The 17,890-nt window shown below is 41.6% G+C and overlaps 1 protein-coding gene across 5 annotated transcripts in view; it reads right to left on the bottom strand.

The window, feature by feature from the left end:
• Positions 1 to 704: 704 nt before the first annotated feature.
• sema4d (sema domain, immunoglobulin domain (Ig), transmembrane domain (TM) and short cytoplasmic domain, (semaphorin) 4D) overlaps positions 705 to 17,890 on the bottom strand; it is a 49,972-nt gene continuing 32,786 nt past the window's right edge. For all 5 annotated transcript variants that reach the window (XM_086053488.1, XM_086053491.1, XM_086053489.1 and 2 more), the window contains 14 exons: positions 12,980 to 13,113; positions 10,862 to 11,007; positions 10,504 to 10,566; positions 9,959 to 10,057; positions 9,167 to 9,260; positions 8,961 to 9,077; positions 8,058 to 8,209; positions 7,792 to 7,967; positions 7,008 to 7,164; positions 6,044 to 6,266; positions 5,773 to 5,885; positions 5,475 to 5,647; positions 5,311 to 5,357; positions 705 to 4,492 (listed from right to left, as the gene is read on the bottom strand). In XM_086053488.1, coding sequence (XP_085909614.1) covers positions 3,549 to 4,492; positions 5,311 to 5,357; positions 5,475 to 5,647; positions 5,773 to 5,885; positions 6,044 to 6,266; positions 7,008 to 7,164; positions 7,792 to 7,967; positions 8,058 to 8,209; positions 8,961 to 9,077; positions 9,167 to 9,260; positions 9,959 to 10,057; positions 10,504 to 10,566; positions 10,862 to 11,007; positions 12,980 to 13,113 — 2,638 coding nt within the window. In that variant the 3' untranslated portion in view covers positions 705 to 3,548. The remainder of the gene's footprint in view (positions 4,493 to 5,310; positions 5,358 to 5,474; positions 5,648 to 5,772; positions 5,886 to 6,043; positions 6,267 to 7,007; positions 7,165 to 7,791; positions 7,968 to 8,057; positions 8,210 to 8,960; positions 9,078 to 9,166; positions 9,261 to 9,958; positions 10,058 to 10,503; positions 10,567 to 10,861; positions 11,008 to 12,979; positions 13,114 to 17,890) is intronic.

Raw genomic sequence — 17,890 nt, 5'->3', positions numbered from 1 at the left:
GACTGATTGGCTGACATTGTGTTTGGCATAACCCGATTCAAGTTCAGGAACAGAGAGAAGACATGAAAATGGAGGAGCGCGTGAGCGTTGTTGGTCCGATGAATGGTACATTTAAAAAAATGCCCTGAAGGCGTGATATGCCTTCTTTGTGATGAAGGACTTTGCTCAGTGCTTACCATAAGCAGTTCAAGCCTACCACATAAATGCAAAGTAACCAGCCACGACTAAAGCCACAGCTAATGATAGCAACCAAGACGCTAATATAGCGAGCCATTGCAAAGCTCTTCGCCTAACTAAACTCGAGAACAGCCCGCATTCGAGCAAGTCTGCGATAGACAGGCTGACAAATGTTCTTTTTTGCTTCGAAGATCATCACACGTGACGGCTTTGCCATCATAAGGTATCCTTCTGTGGTAGTATTGCAAATACAGTACTGCAAAGGTAAAGAAAATGAGAGATTTTCTCACACAAAAGCGTGAGTATTGTTAGTATATATATATATATATATATATATATATATATATATATATATATATATATATATATATATATATATATATATATATATATATATATATATATATATATAAAGTGTGTTATAGAACTTTAGCGGTTACACTGTGGCACACCACAAGGTCTGTCTCCTCAGCTATGTTGTCTTATTCTCACCAAACCAGCAAACTAAAAAAGCAAACGAGCCAGTGTTAGACACATTTGACACCTTTTATTTTGTCTCCCTACCTACCTACTGACAAGCTCCATTTATTTACATGTCTTTTTCCCATATATACACACAAATATCTTGACACGTTTGCAGGCACAAAAAACGGCCCAGTTGGCAAAGTGGGATGAAACACAGTGAGCCTACCATAGATTAAAAACAAACAAAAACAAAAACCACCACCGCACCCCTTCGCGGACATTCAAAGTCGGAATGTCAGCTTCTTCTTACAGTGCCACCACATTCAAAAGTTGAAGAGCTCAGTGGACAGGCCACAATGTTAGTCAGCCCATGCAGGGGAAGTCCAGAAACAAATGAGCAGCAGGGTTAAAAGTGTTTTTTTTTTTAGGCTGGGGGGTGTGCGGGGCACAACACTCACCCAAGGCCAGACAGAAGAGCAGGAAGGCCTCGTGGGCATGAAGCCCCCACGCCTGGTCCTTCAGTAGGGGGGGCAAGAGCCTTACTTCCACCTCACCAGCCTCCACGTGAGGCTTCATGGCAGAAGAGGAAAAAGTGAAAGTAGAGGAAGGGAAGACAGACGAAGAGGCTGCGAAGTAAGGAAGGAAATGGTGGTGGTGAGACAAGGAAGGAAAAAAGGAAAATTGAGGAACATGGGACATGAAAGATGTGCAAGAGAACAAGATGGATGCTGGAGAAACAGCTATAAATAAAACCACTCACAATAAATTCACCTTAAATACCTCGTTCCCGCAAATAGTGTCCATTTTTGTTTTGGGGGGGGTTCTTTAGATGAACTGCAGACGGGGGAAGCCGTTATTCATGTAATGAGTTTACAATTTGCGTTAAGTGACAGGAGTTTAAAACTAAACAAAAAAAGGAATGAGCAAAACAAATAGGTGGCACATCTCAATTGACCAATTGCCTGTCAAGATGGTGCTGTTTCGGTTAGCAACACTGCAAAGCTTGGCAATCGGTCAACTTCGAGAAATAGGCCTCGTGTTTTGTATGAAAAAAATACAATTATATGCGGACTCCCAAAAACACCAACAACGAGGCAGATTGTGCATCAGTTGCCGTGTCGCTCCGTGGAACAAACATTGATACATACAACATTGTGGAGCAACCACGCCAAAGGAGGCGACTGGAATGCTCATCGTTAAAAACTCCACATAACATATGATTATCAATACTGTGTAGTCTACACATTCATAATCATCTAATGTACTGTTTATGTGCCTCCTTACCAACAAAGTACAAATGGGATCAGCAGTTCCTGTGTGAAAAATGGCATTTATGAACTGACAATCACACTTACTTATCCAGTTTTAGTTGCTTTTGTTCTGTTTCTTTTTAAACTGTTATTTGTTTAAGGAAATTATTTGTCTATTACAGGTATGGCCACTATTTGAGGAAATAGGAGGCTCAATAAAAAAAAAAAGTTTCCGTTTGTAGATAAGGTGGATGATTGAAAACAAGTGATATCAGTGATGACAACGATGTGGCAGAAAAACTGGACATTTTTCTCTCAACGCAAGAGTGGTTTGATTTGTCCAACAGATCTCCAGTCAATCAACCATCGTCCCCCTCCTCCCGAGAATAAAGCTGGCCGACGACATGCTGAGCAAAACCTTCCCTGAGAATTGTTGAAGTTCATCGGCCCAGGATGCAGACATCACAAAAAACAAAACAAAAATGATGACTTTCTCAGCATGTTCAAAGAGTCCAATTTGGAAAACATCCACATAACTTACCAATTTGGTAAACAATGTTTCCAATTTGGAATTAAGGAATTCGTTTTCTTGCTGGACCGAAGCTAAAACGAGGTACACGCACACCCATACCAACAACTGGGACAAATTAGAAAAATATTTTTCCTCCATGGTGATCAGTCAGCGAAGTCCTGCCTGGTTATAGTATGTCTCTGAAAGATTATCCTGGGTGATTAACCTGTGGTGAGGGGTGTGTTAAGAACTTAAGAGTGACCTTTCCTCCCTCATATACTCGGGACAACAGACACTCGTAATGCTAAACCTGTTCAATACAATCATGAATCATTAAACACTGTGACATTAAATGGAGTAATAGCCAATTTAGCTGTTAGCGGACACAAATAGAGGAGACATTCTCCACAATAAAAATTAAAGTTTACAACTGCAATGTTATCAGAAAAGATAACATTACGCCTTGCTCTTTGTATTTAACATTACGCCTTGCTTTTTGTATGTCTTCATTCTCTTATTACGCTTCTTTGTATTTTCTGGCAATCTGGATGCTGTGTGGCCCTGTGCTGCCACTCACAGGTCAGTCTTGGTAGTACAATAGGCATCTGGTTTGCTGACTTGGAGATATCGTGTGTGTGTGAGTTGTGCTGTGTTGGTCATCTTGAGTGTACCACACATAATAGCAGTAAGAACACGCATGGTAACTTTTTTTCACTTGTGTGTCAGGTCCCTCACCTTTTCGAATAAGTTATAAAAAAATCGGTACGCGTGTACTAAGGTTGCAAAATTCTGGGAATTTTCAAAAATGGAAATATTTCATGGGAATTAATGAGAATTAACCAGGAATTCACAAAGGTGAAGGTTGGCTCATAGTAGGGGACTTAAATATTTATGCTTGCACATGATACCTTTCTATTAAATTACCCTCAAATCCCAGTTAATTCCCATATATTCGCTTAATTCCCACGGACGTCTTGAAATATTTCCCGAAAATCCCTATCTTTAATTTCAACTGGAACTTTTTGAAAATTTTCTGCCCCTTTGCAACCATAGTAGATACCCCGCTTAAGACGGCACAGCAGCTTCCTGAACATAAAAAGCAAAAGACAACATGTGTGGCACAAGTGCCATCTTCCATTTTGTTTCTAGCAATAAGGCTCGTCGGCGTCAGCGAACTGGATGGACTGGGAGTCGCAGTCCACGTCGAAGGGTTTCTGCGGGGATGGGCTTTCGTCGCCGAAGGCGTGCGAGGGCACGCGCCCGTTGCTGCACTCGGGCTCCGTCTCGTAGCCCGTATCACGCAGCGCGCGCAGGTTCTGATTGCTGTTCTGCGCCGGCCGCTCCATCGCGGCGACTTTGTCTGACACGGCCGGAGCCTCCATGAGGCCCGCTTCGCAGGCGCTGTACTCAGGCCGGGCGGCATCACTTTTCTTGTGCGTGCCCAATAGGGCTGCCCGCACGCGCAGGCACGGAGCTGGGAGGTACTGCATGTAGCAGTTGTAAGCCACGGCAGCCAGGAAGAGCAGGAAGAAGAGCAAGAAGAGGAAGAGGAGGGCCGTGCCGTTGCCGTGCTGCAAGTACTCCGCCTCCGGGGCGTCGCTCTTCGGGGGGACGTGCTGCTCGGGCGTCTGCTCGGTACTGCTGCTTGGGGTTAGTGACGTGCGGGGCGGGGACGTGAGCTGCACGGCGGCAGTGATATTGGGCGGGGCAAGGGCGGATGTTAGCGTTCTGTCGGCCTCAACTTTACCTTCCACGCCGTGCGTGATCTCCTGGCTCTGGCGGGTGGTCGCGGCGTGCGGGACCTCCAGATTCAAGACGTAGCCCGCCAGGAGGCGAGTGAAGTTCTTCCCGACGGCGGCGACGAACTCCACGGACCAGCACTCGTAGCGGCCCTGGTCCTCGGCGGCCACGCTGTAGATGAGCAGGCCGTTCTCGCGGATGAAGTGGAAGGGCGAGGCCTCGGTGAGGAGCGAGCCGTTGGATCGCCACGTCACCTGCGCCATGTTGGAGCGCACCAGGCACGGCAGCTCGGCGGAGCTGCCGGGCTTCACTGAAACACGCTGGTAGTCCTTCAGGGGCACAATGGGAGCTACCCAACGGAAAGTCACATTAATTTACCACACCATAGTCACAATACTGAAGGACTGGAGAGGAAAATGAAACATCCTTTTTAAATTCATTTGTAATTCTTTTTAACCGCTTAAAATGACATTTAACAAATAGCATAGCGTAGTGCACTCCATTTTAACTCAAGAAATGTTAACACTTTTAATTCCACACAAAAAACTAATTTTTAAACAAAAATTTTTAAAAGTTCCTACAACTATTTTCTATCAAAATCACAACTTTATTCTTACAATGTTGCAACCTTGAAAAATTATGTTTGTAATTTTACTATGGCTTTGCTCTCCTAACTTCATGACTTTTTGATATGAAAATGAATATATATAAAAATATATTTTATTTTATTTTTTAAAAAGTACCTTTTTTCTAAAGTTACTGTTTCCACAAAAATGGTGACTTTTTAATTATATTTTAATATAAAAATTACAACTTGGGACTTCTAACTGTACTACAAAGGACTTTTTATTCCGAAAATGATTACCGTACTTATCTAACTCCAAACAATTTTACTAGCTTTTCCTGTTAATATTAACTATTATTCTAGCATTTCCCCCGTGATTTTTAGTACCTTACACAGAAAAATTACAAGCATTGTTATTATTATTTGAAATACAACTATTCTTCTTTGTCAAAAATAGAATTTTACTGTCACAAGACTGCTTTTCCCTGAACAAAATAGGATCAATTGCTTTAAGACATTATTCATCAAAAATAAATTCCAGACAATCCAAATATTGCATCACACATCTATGAATGGAAGTTTTATCTTTTATGCCAACTTACCTTTAGGACATTTGTCTGCATCACCACTTAGGCTCTGAATTAGAGTCCTGGAGGGAAGAATTTTTTTTGTTTTGTTTTAAACAATCGGCAAAAATGTTGCAGTGACAGCATAAAATACAGACAACAGTGAGCTATAGTCAAAGGTTATGTCATGGCTGAATCACCTGATCTGCTGACTGGGCGTGTCAGAGATTTTGACGCAGCGAGCAGTATGAGGGTCCCAGGCACAATATGGGTCTCGGGCCAGTATGCAGTCATCGCAGGACTGATAGCTGCCGCAGAACGCCGTGGGAGACTGAACAACGCCTGAGTCAGAACCGGCATACAGGGATTGCGTCTGTGAGGAGGGTCAGAGGATTTATATCATCATATACAGATGGGGAGAGAACACATTTGTTTCCCCTAACATGTGAAGGAGGCATCTACTGCCTGGGGATGTGTTAAATATGCAACAATACTGACCTCGGAAGACAGCACCAAATTCTTGATGGACTCGGAGTTCTTCAGCAGATGGATTTCCTCAATCATGTGGACCTCTTTTCCGAGGACCACTGACTTGTGCAGGACCCCCTTATCTAAAGTGGTGGGATAGTGGTTAGCATGCCTGACACGCATTCTGGATTCAAATCTCCCATGTGGTGTTTACATGTTTTCCCAGCGCTAGCATGGATGGATGGCTGTATACAACTAGAAATGTGCCACCTATTGACTGTAGCAGTTTCATGTTTCGTACCCGTTCCGGTAAAAATGACATCGAAGATGCTCCCGTCGAGGGCGCGCACCCGCTCCACGACGACCTGCGTGTAGTTGACGTCCTTGGTGATGAGGCGGGGCCTGTTGCCGATGGGCAGAACGGGGTCCTCCAGCAGGGGGTGGTCCTTGACGAATTGCAGGGTCTTGTCGGGGAGGTGCAGCGAGCTGGTGATGTTCTGCTGCCGCATGCGGTTGTTGATACACTGCCAGAGCACATGGAACTGTTTTTAATATCAGGGTGAAATATTATGGAAAAATGTGTTTTCTTTGTTGCATACAAATAGTTGAGTCTCAAGAGTGCCTGCCCGCCCCATCCAGAGACTGAAAGTTTCTGAAAAGTCTGAGTAGTGATCTCCTACGCTTCTGCCCCAATCTTACATAAACAAGGGGGGTTAATTTACATAGTACTGTAGAACTGCTGTTAGTTTTAGCTGAGGTGGATGCCGTAGATCTTAAGTTAAGGGTGACACAAGTGACGCTTTTTATCACATAGATGTCAGTGTTAAAGCGGTTGAAGTGGGAAACCATATTAAATGTGGATTAATGTTCTATCTATTACAAAGCAATGAGGTGATTCACTTGTTAGATATTGATAAAGACATGGTCACTCACAAAGTAAGAGAATGTTCTCAGTCAAACTTTTAGTTGATGATAAACCTTAATATTCAAAACCTTTATGGCACACAGATGTGAAGGGCATCATGACTGTGTTTGCCTTGCCTTGTAAGCGCACTGCGCTGCTTCCACAAGAAGCAGCCCCTCTAGTAGTAAGGGTTCAGCCCTGGTTGTCATGGTAATGAAAACTGGACTCACCAGCAGTATATAAAGTGGGCTAAATAAAATACCCGTTTGCATGAGACGAAGAATGGGGCTAATTTCAGCGAAAAATGTCAATTGTTTATGTAAAAACAGATGTACAACTGATGTAGCGAATATGAACTTACTGCTCCAGGGCGTGGTGAAGGAGTAACGCCGTTGTAACGAACCCACTTAGTGTGGGACTGCTCCACAGTGGCCTTCTGCATGTACTTGCCTTTGGAGAAGACCTCATCCACAGCGGACATGTTGTAGGCACATACTGCTGACAGACCAACATTTCCCCTTTGGAGAGAAAATGGAGGCCAGGTTTAAAGAGACATTGCGCAAAATTCACTGCAAAAATTGGTTTAAAATAAGAACAACTCATAACCAGTAATATAGTCTCAATTTCTGATTTTTAAGGGGGAAAAAAATGCTCTAGCACAAAAACTGCCAGGTGAAAGCAAATATCTTGACAGACAAAACACAAGTTGCCTTGATTTTAGATATCTCAACTTGGTTGGATTTGGTTTTTACAGTATACAGTGGCAATTCCAAAAGTGGTGAAATCAATTGCATACGCACTAAATTTGCTAAGTAGACGTTAGCATATAGAGAAATTCTACATTTAGTATTATCTCACTTGGACTACGGAACGTTAAAATGCTTCTTAATCCACTGCCTGTTTGGTTATTTCAAATTTTACTATCAATTCATTCACTTTACATGATTTCCTGCAGAACAGTAAGATAGCAGTTGGCATGCCTGTCTCTCAATGGAGAGTTTCTTGGTTTATACATGTTCACGCCGTGGTCGTGTGTGTTTTCTGCCGGTAATCTGACTTGCTAGACTCCACCTTACGTGAGAAAGCACTGCAGAAAATGGATGGATAGATGATTGACAATGGACATGTGAACAAGTATGACTGACCACTGGGAGGTGAAGACCCCATAGATGACTGTGTCCCTCAAGTGGGCGCCCTTCAGGATAAAGACGTCGTGCACCACGTTGAAGACGAAGTTGAGTTCAGGCATGGAACACACCAGCTTGGCTTTCAGGAAGGATGTCCACTTCTTCTGCAGCGTCCTCTGTCCTCCCTGGTCACCCTGTGTTGGGCAAGACCAACTGAGATAAGCTCGAGGAAAAAAAGATTACGGGGATGGTGCTATGTAGGCTACGATGAATAATGTACCCACCTTACAAACACGCGCCACCCTCGGAATGAGCAGATTGCCGAAGAACTCATACTCCACGGATACTTCGGTGAAGAAGTAGTAGATTTTGTCATCCTCGCCGTCTGTAGGGTTCTCCCCTTCCCTGATTACGTCGGCAAAAACAAAACTGGGCTCTGCAGAAAACATGAGTAGAGGTGTTCTCAAAAACAGTACTGGTGTATGGGATGTCCCAGACACTTAAAATGTATAAATCTGCCAACCCATGTGACAAATATAACCAAAATTTGTGCATCACTAAAATAGCATCACATGAGCACAAAACCTCAGTCCAGCAAGAGTCAAAAGGATTTCCTCCCAAAATATAGAGCAGCCTCTTGGCTGTTAAAAGAACAGCACATACAGTAATACCTTGACTCACAAGTTCAATTTCAAACTCAATTTACTGGTATGTAAATCCAATTTTCCCAATTGAAATGAATTAAAATGCCATTAATCCATTCCAGCTCCTTATTTTTTTTAATGTATAGACAAATATTACTCTCTTGTAAAATATAACAGGTGTAATTAAGCCTGAACATGCATACACATGGTAGTATTTGTGTGTGTGCTTTTAAAGTGCGTGGCCTTGTAAGACTTAGAAGCACTGACTTGAGCTTCTGTTGGCCATTTACGAGGTTGGTTGAGTATGAGTATCTTATTCATTCCTAATTCAAGGTACAGATGTACAAATACTTATCACACAGATGATGTACAGTAAGCTGCATCACAGTACACATTGTTACTTACATTTTTGCTTTAACTTAATAGCATAGGCCATCTTATTTTTCATATTTTCAACTGCAGTCAACGCTCAGGGGGTGAAGTCAAAGAAATGTGAAAGCAGAGTCGCACTGAGTTTTAGTCCGCTGTTTTCCGGGCGCTCACCATTGAGCCATGATGTGGAATACTCCGTTCTCAGCAGATACGGTGATGGAGAATATCGAGAAATAATGGGCTCGCTCCCCAAGAAGTTATAAGCAGTCCCAGAGTACAGCTCTCCATCTGATGAAAACATTGGATTAAAAGGCATTTTAATTTCTGTGGGATGATTATCAATGACAAAAAGTTGTTTAAAAGGGTCCTTAACTTACCAACCATGATGGTGGTGAAGCTTTGTGAGGGATCGAAGGAGCATTTCCCCCGGCCATCTTCTGCTCGACCCTCTAATGAAAAGTCAGCCAAAGACTGCAAAAAACAATTCCAAGATGCATCACAAGCCACATTTTTGAGCAGTCATGTGTACAACCTCTACCAACCACTTTTCACCAGGATGACTGATACATTTGGTGCGTTGAAATTCGATGCGTTAGTGCGTTTGGCGAAAGCACTCAAAATGTATTTGGCCTAAAATAATAAAACAGTATAGACTATAGAAACAGTATTTCTAACAGAAAACAAAACATAAGCAAAACATATGAATAAAGAGAGTACAAAATAAAACAACTCAATCACAAATAATACAATCAATAGGAATAAATAATAAATACAAAATTAAAGCTGCGAGCCATGAGGAACAGACCCGTGCATTCATGTTTTCATAACAAATTAGCAAAAATGATCAAACTTTGATGCCTTGCAGTGCCCACATTAGACAGCGTATGCACAGAATCTTGGCAACGTAGTGTCACCCATCTGCTTACGACCGACGCTCACTGGGCGAATTTGGACTTTGTTAAACTGAAAGTTCTCCAATTTGCCCAAAATGGCTGCCTCAAAACAAATTGGATGCCTTTCTGTTCAAAATTGGTCAGGGTCCATATGTCCTATCAACTTTGTGCCAATAGCAAAACCAGTGCCGGGGCTAATTTTGTTTCTACTTTCCAAGGGGGTGCCATTGAGTGAGTTTTGAGGGAAATTGTAGAAAAAGGTAGTGAACAACTCACCAAATAATCACACTGCGGTTGAAAGGCATGTGTCCCGCAGACGTAGAGCCGCTGGTCGTCAACCACCTGCAGCACTCGGATGTAGTTCAGACAGTCGGTCTGGATGCCAACAGAGACGGGTGGATTAAAATACAATGCATATTCTTTGCAGTACACAGGTAGGTTGACTAAACGGACCTCAATGGTTCCTTGACCCAAGCACGTGATTCAATTTATTCATATGTCAAATTAATTTGCACCTTTGAAATAAATTGAAATGCCTTAAATCTGTTCTCCTCCCCAAAATACACCATTTTTAGTTACATTTAAAAAACATCAACATAAAAATACACAGTAAAGCATAAAGGTCATCGCAAAGAAATAAAAGTGTTTTATGACGTATAATTAACCGACACTGGTTAATTACAGACATTATCACGTTACCAAAAACATGAACAAACGAACAAAGAAAGATCAAGTAACGCATCATATCTTTAAATACTCATATGTTGGGCACTCGCACTTTGTAATTCAAGGCAAAGGAAGCAGAATTCTTGCTCTCTCACCTCCTTTGATTTTCCTTTGAGAGTACACATGGCTATGGGGGTCTCGCCAACTTGCCACAGAACCTAGAACAGAGCAGTCAGAATTAAATGGGGAGTTTGTAGTTTAAAAATAACAGTCAGTACGTTAAAACTGTCTGTATGGCCTGACAGAAGATTACTATAAAAATGATCTTTGGAAAAATCATCCCTCTCTAGCCCCATCTTATGCCTGTCATTGTATTAGTATCTTTAAACTTGTCATACTGCAACAAGAACAGCCTATCAGAGATGGTAGAAACAGAAGGCATGACCGAAGGGTGTTGCCGTGGTGTTGCCACGCATACGCAGACGCACCAATGATGACAAATTTCCTTCATACCTTGTTGTTTCGAACAGTCACATTCTTCTTGCTCAGCTCAAAGATGGCCTCCCGGGCGCCCACATAGAGTGCATCCCGTTCGTTGCTAAGCAGCAATGTGGAGTAGTTGGAGATGCCCGGCTCGGAGAACTCCATCAGCTCCAATTCTGAGCACAGGAACCACAAAATTGATAAATAATTGTGAAATGTATCCTTAAAGGTCAAAGGTTTGCATTGCACTGGTTTATTTTTTTCTCCCCTCACTTGTCAGAGACCAGGCCATTTTTGCTTGAGACACATCTAACACAACGCACAGGCAGCGTAAAAATAGCTTTTCTCCGAGCAGGAAACACATAAAGGGCTGTTTAACAAGTCTCTGACCAATATATCACGATAAAAAAGGTCTAGCATGTATTTTCTTTTCCAGTGCCAGGCCGTTGTCGTGTTCCGACAAGATAAACAGTCATTTACAGTGAATTACATGCAGAACCATCAATTACATACATGATGTAGGGCGGACACCAGGAGGGGCAAGTATGCTCACTATGCAACTGCTTCACACTTTAAGTGCCTTCCATTGTGCCTTTTCTAGGCATTGTGGCTGACAAGGCACAACCAGACTGCGCTTGCTCATAAAAAATTGACTCAAGTCGCACGCATATGCACAATCACAGTGATAGTGTCCACATTCCCCAAAAATCTGCTAGTAAGAGGCTAAAATGAATAGATGGGAAGTGTGTACCATGAATCCCAGCTATTCATGAGTGAAGGGATGGACTGAGCCCCTGCCTTGAATAGCAAGAATCCATTAATTTAACCCGCATCCACAAAAGGAGTTTGTAATTGCATATTGACCCCACAAGATGGTGGCAAAGCACTTAAAACAGAGAACCATAAAGGGTCAATGCCGTGCATTTAGCATGTACACAATCATGAACCCATTTTACCTATCTGTATTCAGAAATTAGAATATCACAAACCACCTGCACATGAGGCTCATCAATAGCATTAGCTAGCATAATCTAAATAACAGCTAGCGCTAGCATAAGTTGGTGCATTGTCACACATGCACGAACAAATGTGTACACTAGCACTTGACATAAACCGTCTTAAGTCATTAAACTCACCTTTTTGTCTTCTATTTGTAAACACAATATTCAAAGTTTGGGAATATAGGTCAATTGTTACAGCAAAGTAGACAACGTCAGCTATTATCAGTAGCTGTCGGGAGAGAAGTAGAAAGACTGCCAAGGAAACAGGACATGAACATCTCAAATGCAGATGACAAAAACATTCAAAGAATTAAACCCAATAACAATGCCAAGCTTCCACTAGATGGCACTAAAGTAATAATTTTATTTCTTTGGCCTGAGTACAAAAACATCATATAGGTAAGATGTTCAGAGAATAGGGCGGAAGGTTAGCAATTAAAAAAGATTCGGAATCAAGCAAATTCCCGAATGTCGAACTATGTAGATGCGGGTGTGCGCTGTACACCAGTTTTGTGGACTAATTGATTGTTAATTCTTGTCTTGTGTGGGATGGATTGATATTTGGCATCTTGACGCAAGGAGAAACAAAAATTGGATGAACTAGTTGGCTCTGTTGATTCACTCTCTACCAGTTTGCGGTCTGAACGCATGACGTCAGCTTACTCAAACCTCCGCTACAGAAAATAAGCTGACAGCAATATGACCAAGAAACAGGAGCTCAGAACATTTGAAAAGAAGCCTTACTAATGGAAAGTGACTACAGTGAGTTCAGCTAGGTTAGCACATCAGTATCGGTGCATTATTTGCTAGACTGACAATCGACAGACTACCATGAACAGGCATTTCCATGGTCTTCTTTTGAAAGCAAATTTGCTCAAAGTGAAGCACCATTTTGTCTCGTGAATTTTTGACGATCAATGATGTCTTCAAGAGAATAACATCGAAATATGAGGATAAAGTCAACAATATTAAGATTTTTTTTTTTTTTTTTGCTTTCTTGACTTTGTTGTCCATTAACTCATAATTGTATATTTTTTCTCTTGGATGTGACTTTTCAAAAGACTGAACATGGTTACTTAAAAAAAATAAAAATAAAAATAAAAACACACAAGGGAGATAGGGGCTCCTGAGTTTTAAGAGGACTCACCTTGGTGTCTCCAGGAGGTTCGGGGTAGAGCATGGGGTCCATGGGTGGACACCTCCAGGAGCAGCCCCAGGAACACGCTCAGCACACCATACCCCATGTTGGACTCCGACAACTTCGGAATGGTGAAATTTCCTCTGCAAGACACAACGGCGAGAGTCAGACATACATGGTCGCGAGCCAAAATATATTTCACAATTTAGATGACATAAATAAGAAGGAGGAAGAGCTCCTCGCAGGCTCGTGTTCTCACGCTCTGCTGACCAAAAATGGGAAGGGAACGCAAATCCACTTCCCTGATACCGGATCGGCATGACTTACTCAGTCTCATGTCACTTGATGTTGCTTGTCACATGCAGTTAAAGAAATTCAGTGCACAGAGATAACAGTTTTGATTAAAACTGTCAGGGATATTATTTAATATGGTAGCTGTTGGACGTAGTAACTGTACTGTATGACAGAGATACCACTTTTGGTCAATGTTCTAATTTCAAGTACTGTACCCAAAACTTTAACATTATCCAAATAAAATAGTGATGCGTGTTCTACACACAAAGTAACAGACAATGAAAAATAAACAAGGCAACATTTAAGGTCCACAATGACATCCGAAGTACAGTGGTACCTCTATTTACGAAATTAATTGGTTCTGGAAGAAATTTCTTAAAGCGGAAGTCAACCCAAACATGTTTTTTTTCAAGAATATGTTCCCAGCAGACCCACAAGATGAAACACAGCATTCAGATTAATTTTGCATTTGTGGAATATATATATTAAGCAGCAAAACGCACTCGTCATCTCTGGGGGTGGCCATTTTGTCTTCTGTCGACTGAAAATGACATCACAACTGCTCACAACAACAACAATACAATAACGGCTCAGATTCAGAAAACAGGTCAGCTTTGATTACTCGCAGTAGCGCGGGGGGGGGGGGTGGACTGGGAGTAATGTAGTTGCAGTGTTGCAAGAAGGAAAAAGTATTTTTGGGGGGGAAAATAGTTGTTGAGATTGGAAATAAGAGGTAAAAAGGCCTGCATTTTAAGAGAAAATTTAGTGCTAATCTTAATGTTGTGAGAGCCAAATTGTTTTTTTGTTGTTGTTTTTTTTGGCAAGAATAAACCCAAAATTTCAGAAAGTCACAGTGTGGCATTACTATGTGGAGAAAGTCTGAATGTTATGAGAATCAAGTCATAACTTTACCAGTACCACAATCATTTTAATTATAACCTCCGTAAACTATCTGAAAGTGACAAATATCTTACGACATTTCCATAGTTTCAGTCAATGTTTAACGCTATATTTAACGCAATAATAGGTCAATGTTTAAGAGTTGACCTCAAGTCGACCATCTGAAAATCTAAGGGTGTGTGGGGGGGACTTTAAAGATTAAGCAGAAATATTCAAACAAATCCCTAAATCTGTTCTCAATCCCGCTGGTGCCACATGCACGGACGGCGTTGGCCAAGTGTGCCTTGCAATAGTGGCATGAACTAGAAGTCTTCAGGTCAAGTTTTGTGACAATCTGACATGGACTGAGGGGAGATTAACTAAAGTTAGAATGAAATTATCGCTCAAAGTGTTCAACTGACATAAGTCCATTCAAAGTGCTTCCACTTCTTTATCCAAACATGTGACGGGTAAGGATCATAAATTGAGTTTTTTGTGTGTGGTGAAGCTACATGCTAGCAGAACTCACGTTTTCACACTGTCGGTGACACCCTTGTGTTCACATGATGTCATATCAACAAATAATATTGTGACAAACACACAGTGGGTAGGTCATGCACTTATTCACACAGAGAGGGTAATGTGATCTGGACAAAAGCGGGTTATTCTTGTTTTTCCACAACACCCTCAAATGATACCTGCAAGCAAACGGGTGAGTCGGCCACATGAAGGTAGAGATAACAGGTTATCGGGTGTCTTGTGAGAAGAGGACGCATAGGTTTTACTTGGCAAAAATTTAAATAGCAGTTCGAAAAGTTTTTTGTACAGATGTCAACATGATCCCCAGTAAGGAATACACCAATGGTCATTCAAATAAACGCTCATTGCATAGATGTGTACTAAGAGCCGCTGCATTTAGCAGTGCGGAAAATAAAGCACAAACACTACGAGGCTTTGCTGTACCATTCACAGTAATACTGGTAGCATTTTTGGGTGACTGTGAATTTCTACTAAAAAGGTAAAAGCTCATTCATGATATGCATTACAAAACTCCCTTTTGACGGGCGAATATTTTCAGCATTTACATCTAAATGGTAACACTACTGTGCTAAAAAAAAATGTACTTTGGGATCTGCTCCCAGTATTTTAAAATTTATTTTAATAAATCTTGAAATGGCAAGCATGATTTTTTGGACTTTATTCCTTCATATCAAACGTTTGTGTTTGTGTACAGACAAATATTTGCATTTTCAGGCTTGAAAATGCTGTTTTTATACAAAAAAGAACCAACAGCAACACGGTTTTATCCATTGTCATATTTTGGTAGTTTGTCTTAAAGACATTAAATGTTTTCTTGGAGCCTGCAAACGTTTGCCAGGAAGACTTTACAAGTGTAGGCCACAACTATAAAAGCGCCAAAATCTTGATTAAAACAAAACATATTGGGGTTCTCTCGTATTGGAACAAACCAGAACAAAACCATTGTCACTTGTGAGAAACACCAAACTCAAATTTTTTCCTCGTTTCCATTTACACAAAATGTTTTTATTTTTTTCCAAAGCAATGAGACTTTGGCTGGTTGCTTCCAAATGTTTGCATTTTAAACTCATATGCCACAAACACAATATCAATCAGAATGCCGTGTTTGGACTAGTGGGGCTGCAAAGAACATATTATTGTAACGACAGTTTTTGGGTTGACTTTCTCTTTAAGGCATTTTCAACACACCAAAACAGTTTTGCACCGAAAATGGATAAAAATGGCGTATTGGCTGTTCGCAAATGGTAGTGTTTTGAGGCTCCACAAAAAATATATTTACAACAAATGAGGCTGTTTTTAATTTTTTTTTTTTCTATATGGGTCTTACATTGGTGGTCTGGTATATCGACCACAAATAATCCACTGTTCTCTTGTGAACCAAAAGTACCATGCAGGCTAATTCTAAATATAGGTTAGTCCTTACTTTTAATAACTAGGGTGTGGATGGTGGGAGGCAACATAAACAATCAATCACTTCTGTTGGGAAAATGGAGTGGGGTGGGGGTTGTTCATTGATTATTGATTCTCTAGTAAATGAGAACAAATTGCCTAGGACGTTCTGACCTCCCAAACATTGGGATCACCAACCAAACTTGGCAGTTTCAGGCATAAACTATGCATTAAGGGGGTTAAAGGGGTGTTGCTCCAAGTGCACAAGGACCAATTGTTTATTGAAGCTGGCCTCCACTCACTCCGCCGTCATCCAACCCCCCACCTCCATCCCTCTACATCAACACTCCAGAGTAGCAAACAATGAACAGAGAGTTAGGAGAGGACACAGCCACAGTCTTGCCAAATCAAATTGCCGGCCCAATTTGGCTTAGCAGCGTGTTCACAGACTACAGATGTAATCATTCTGTAAAATAGTCGGTCTGAAAGAAGAGCAAAAACAAAGGTACAAGTCTAAATCATAACTTTCTTGGTGTCTCTGAACTCTTAGCCAATCCCAGCTAGTGCTGTGCATGCGCCTCATTTAGGTCAAGGCTTAACAAAAGCCTTAAAAGCCCATTTGGAGGGCTTGGTGGGTTACAGTAACAGAAAGAGCAAAACTGGCAGCCACCCTACGCCTGCTGACAGATTTAGAGGAGCTGCCATACCGGGCCTGGATATTCAAGATGGTTACCATGCTGGCAGGCCTCTTTGAGCCCTTTGTGTTGCCTTTTCGGCTCCTTGGGCTTCACAAGGAGGCGGACACCTGCTCAGGGCCGTGGGGTTCCCAGTAGCGTGCTGGTGACCGAGCACCGATGTTGGCTGGATGCCCATTTGGAGCAGAGAGGGTAGAGTAAGGAGCATTCGACTATCTGCTCACACAAGAACCTTGGCTACGCGATTTGGGATTCTGTACGTTTCCCAGGAAGACTTTACAAGTGTAGGCCACAATAAGCTCCAAAGGAATGTCAGGGTTTCAACAGAATGCAGTTGGGGAACATTTATTCAATAGGGAACCAGTGCCTTGAGTATTGTGCATTCCTATACATGAGTGCAGAAAAGACAAGTAAGATGGTTGGTTGCATGTTGCTCTACCAAGTGGTGAAGTCGATACATGTCAGCTTCATTAAGGAGACATGTCTTTTATACACAATTTTAAAAAGATTGCATGTCTTAATAACATGTGACATACTTGGGTCAAAATACCCCAACCATCAAGAATTATAGCACATCGACATGTGTCGCTTAACAGAAGCTAACAGCGTTAGCTAACTAATACGTGCATCCAAACATACTCAGTGTAGATCTAATTACTTACAGTGTTTCAGACAATGTAGTCAGGCAGTCAATTTTAAGTGGCTGAAATTGTCCTGAACGACGGGCATGTCAGACCCTCTACTGCGGGGCCAACATCTTTCATTACCATAGATGCACCAATTGAACCACCATAAATACAATCTTATCCTGGCAAGAAAAGAATAAGAATTGCATGGTCGTAGGGGCTCACATTCCATTGTTGTTGTCCAATGGAAAACAATGCAACTCTACAATTTGGTGTTTGTGTTGTTTTTATTTAAAAAACAACAACAACTTGTCTTTGTGTTTCGGACAAAAAAGAAAAAAGAAGTCGTTACACTGTGAAGCATGGACACGAGGCATGCATCATACCACTTAATACATTTTACATTTTCTATTTCATGTTTTCCCTTCCATTTTTTACTCTTTGGCCATCTCTGGTCTCATTCAATGGTATCATCAAAAGGAAAAGCTGACCAAAGT

The sequence above is a fragment of the Filicampus tigris genome, chromosome 15 (assembly GCF_054856515.1).
Source record: "Filicampus tigris isolate MCC_2025a chromosome 15, RoL_Ftig_1.0, whole genome shotgun sequence".
In the NCBI taxonomy this organism is placed as follows: domain Eukaryota; kingdom Metazoa; phylum Chordata; class Actinopteri; order Syngnathiformes; family Syngnathidae; genus Filicampus; species Filicampus tigris.
This window is presented reverse-complemented; position numbering and strand designations above follow the sequence as displayed.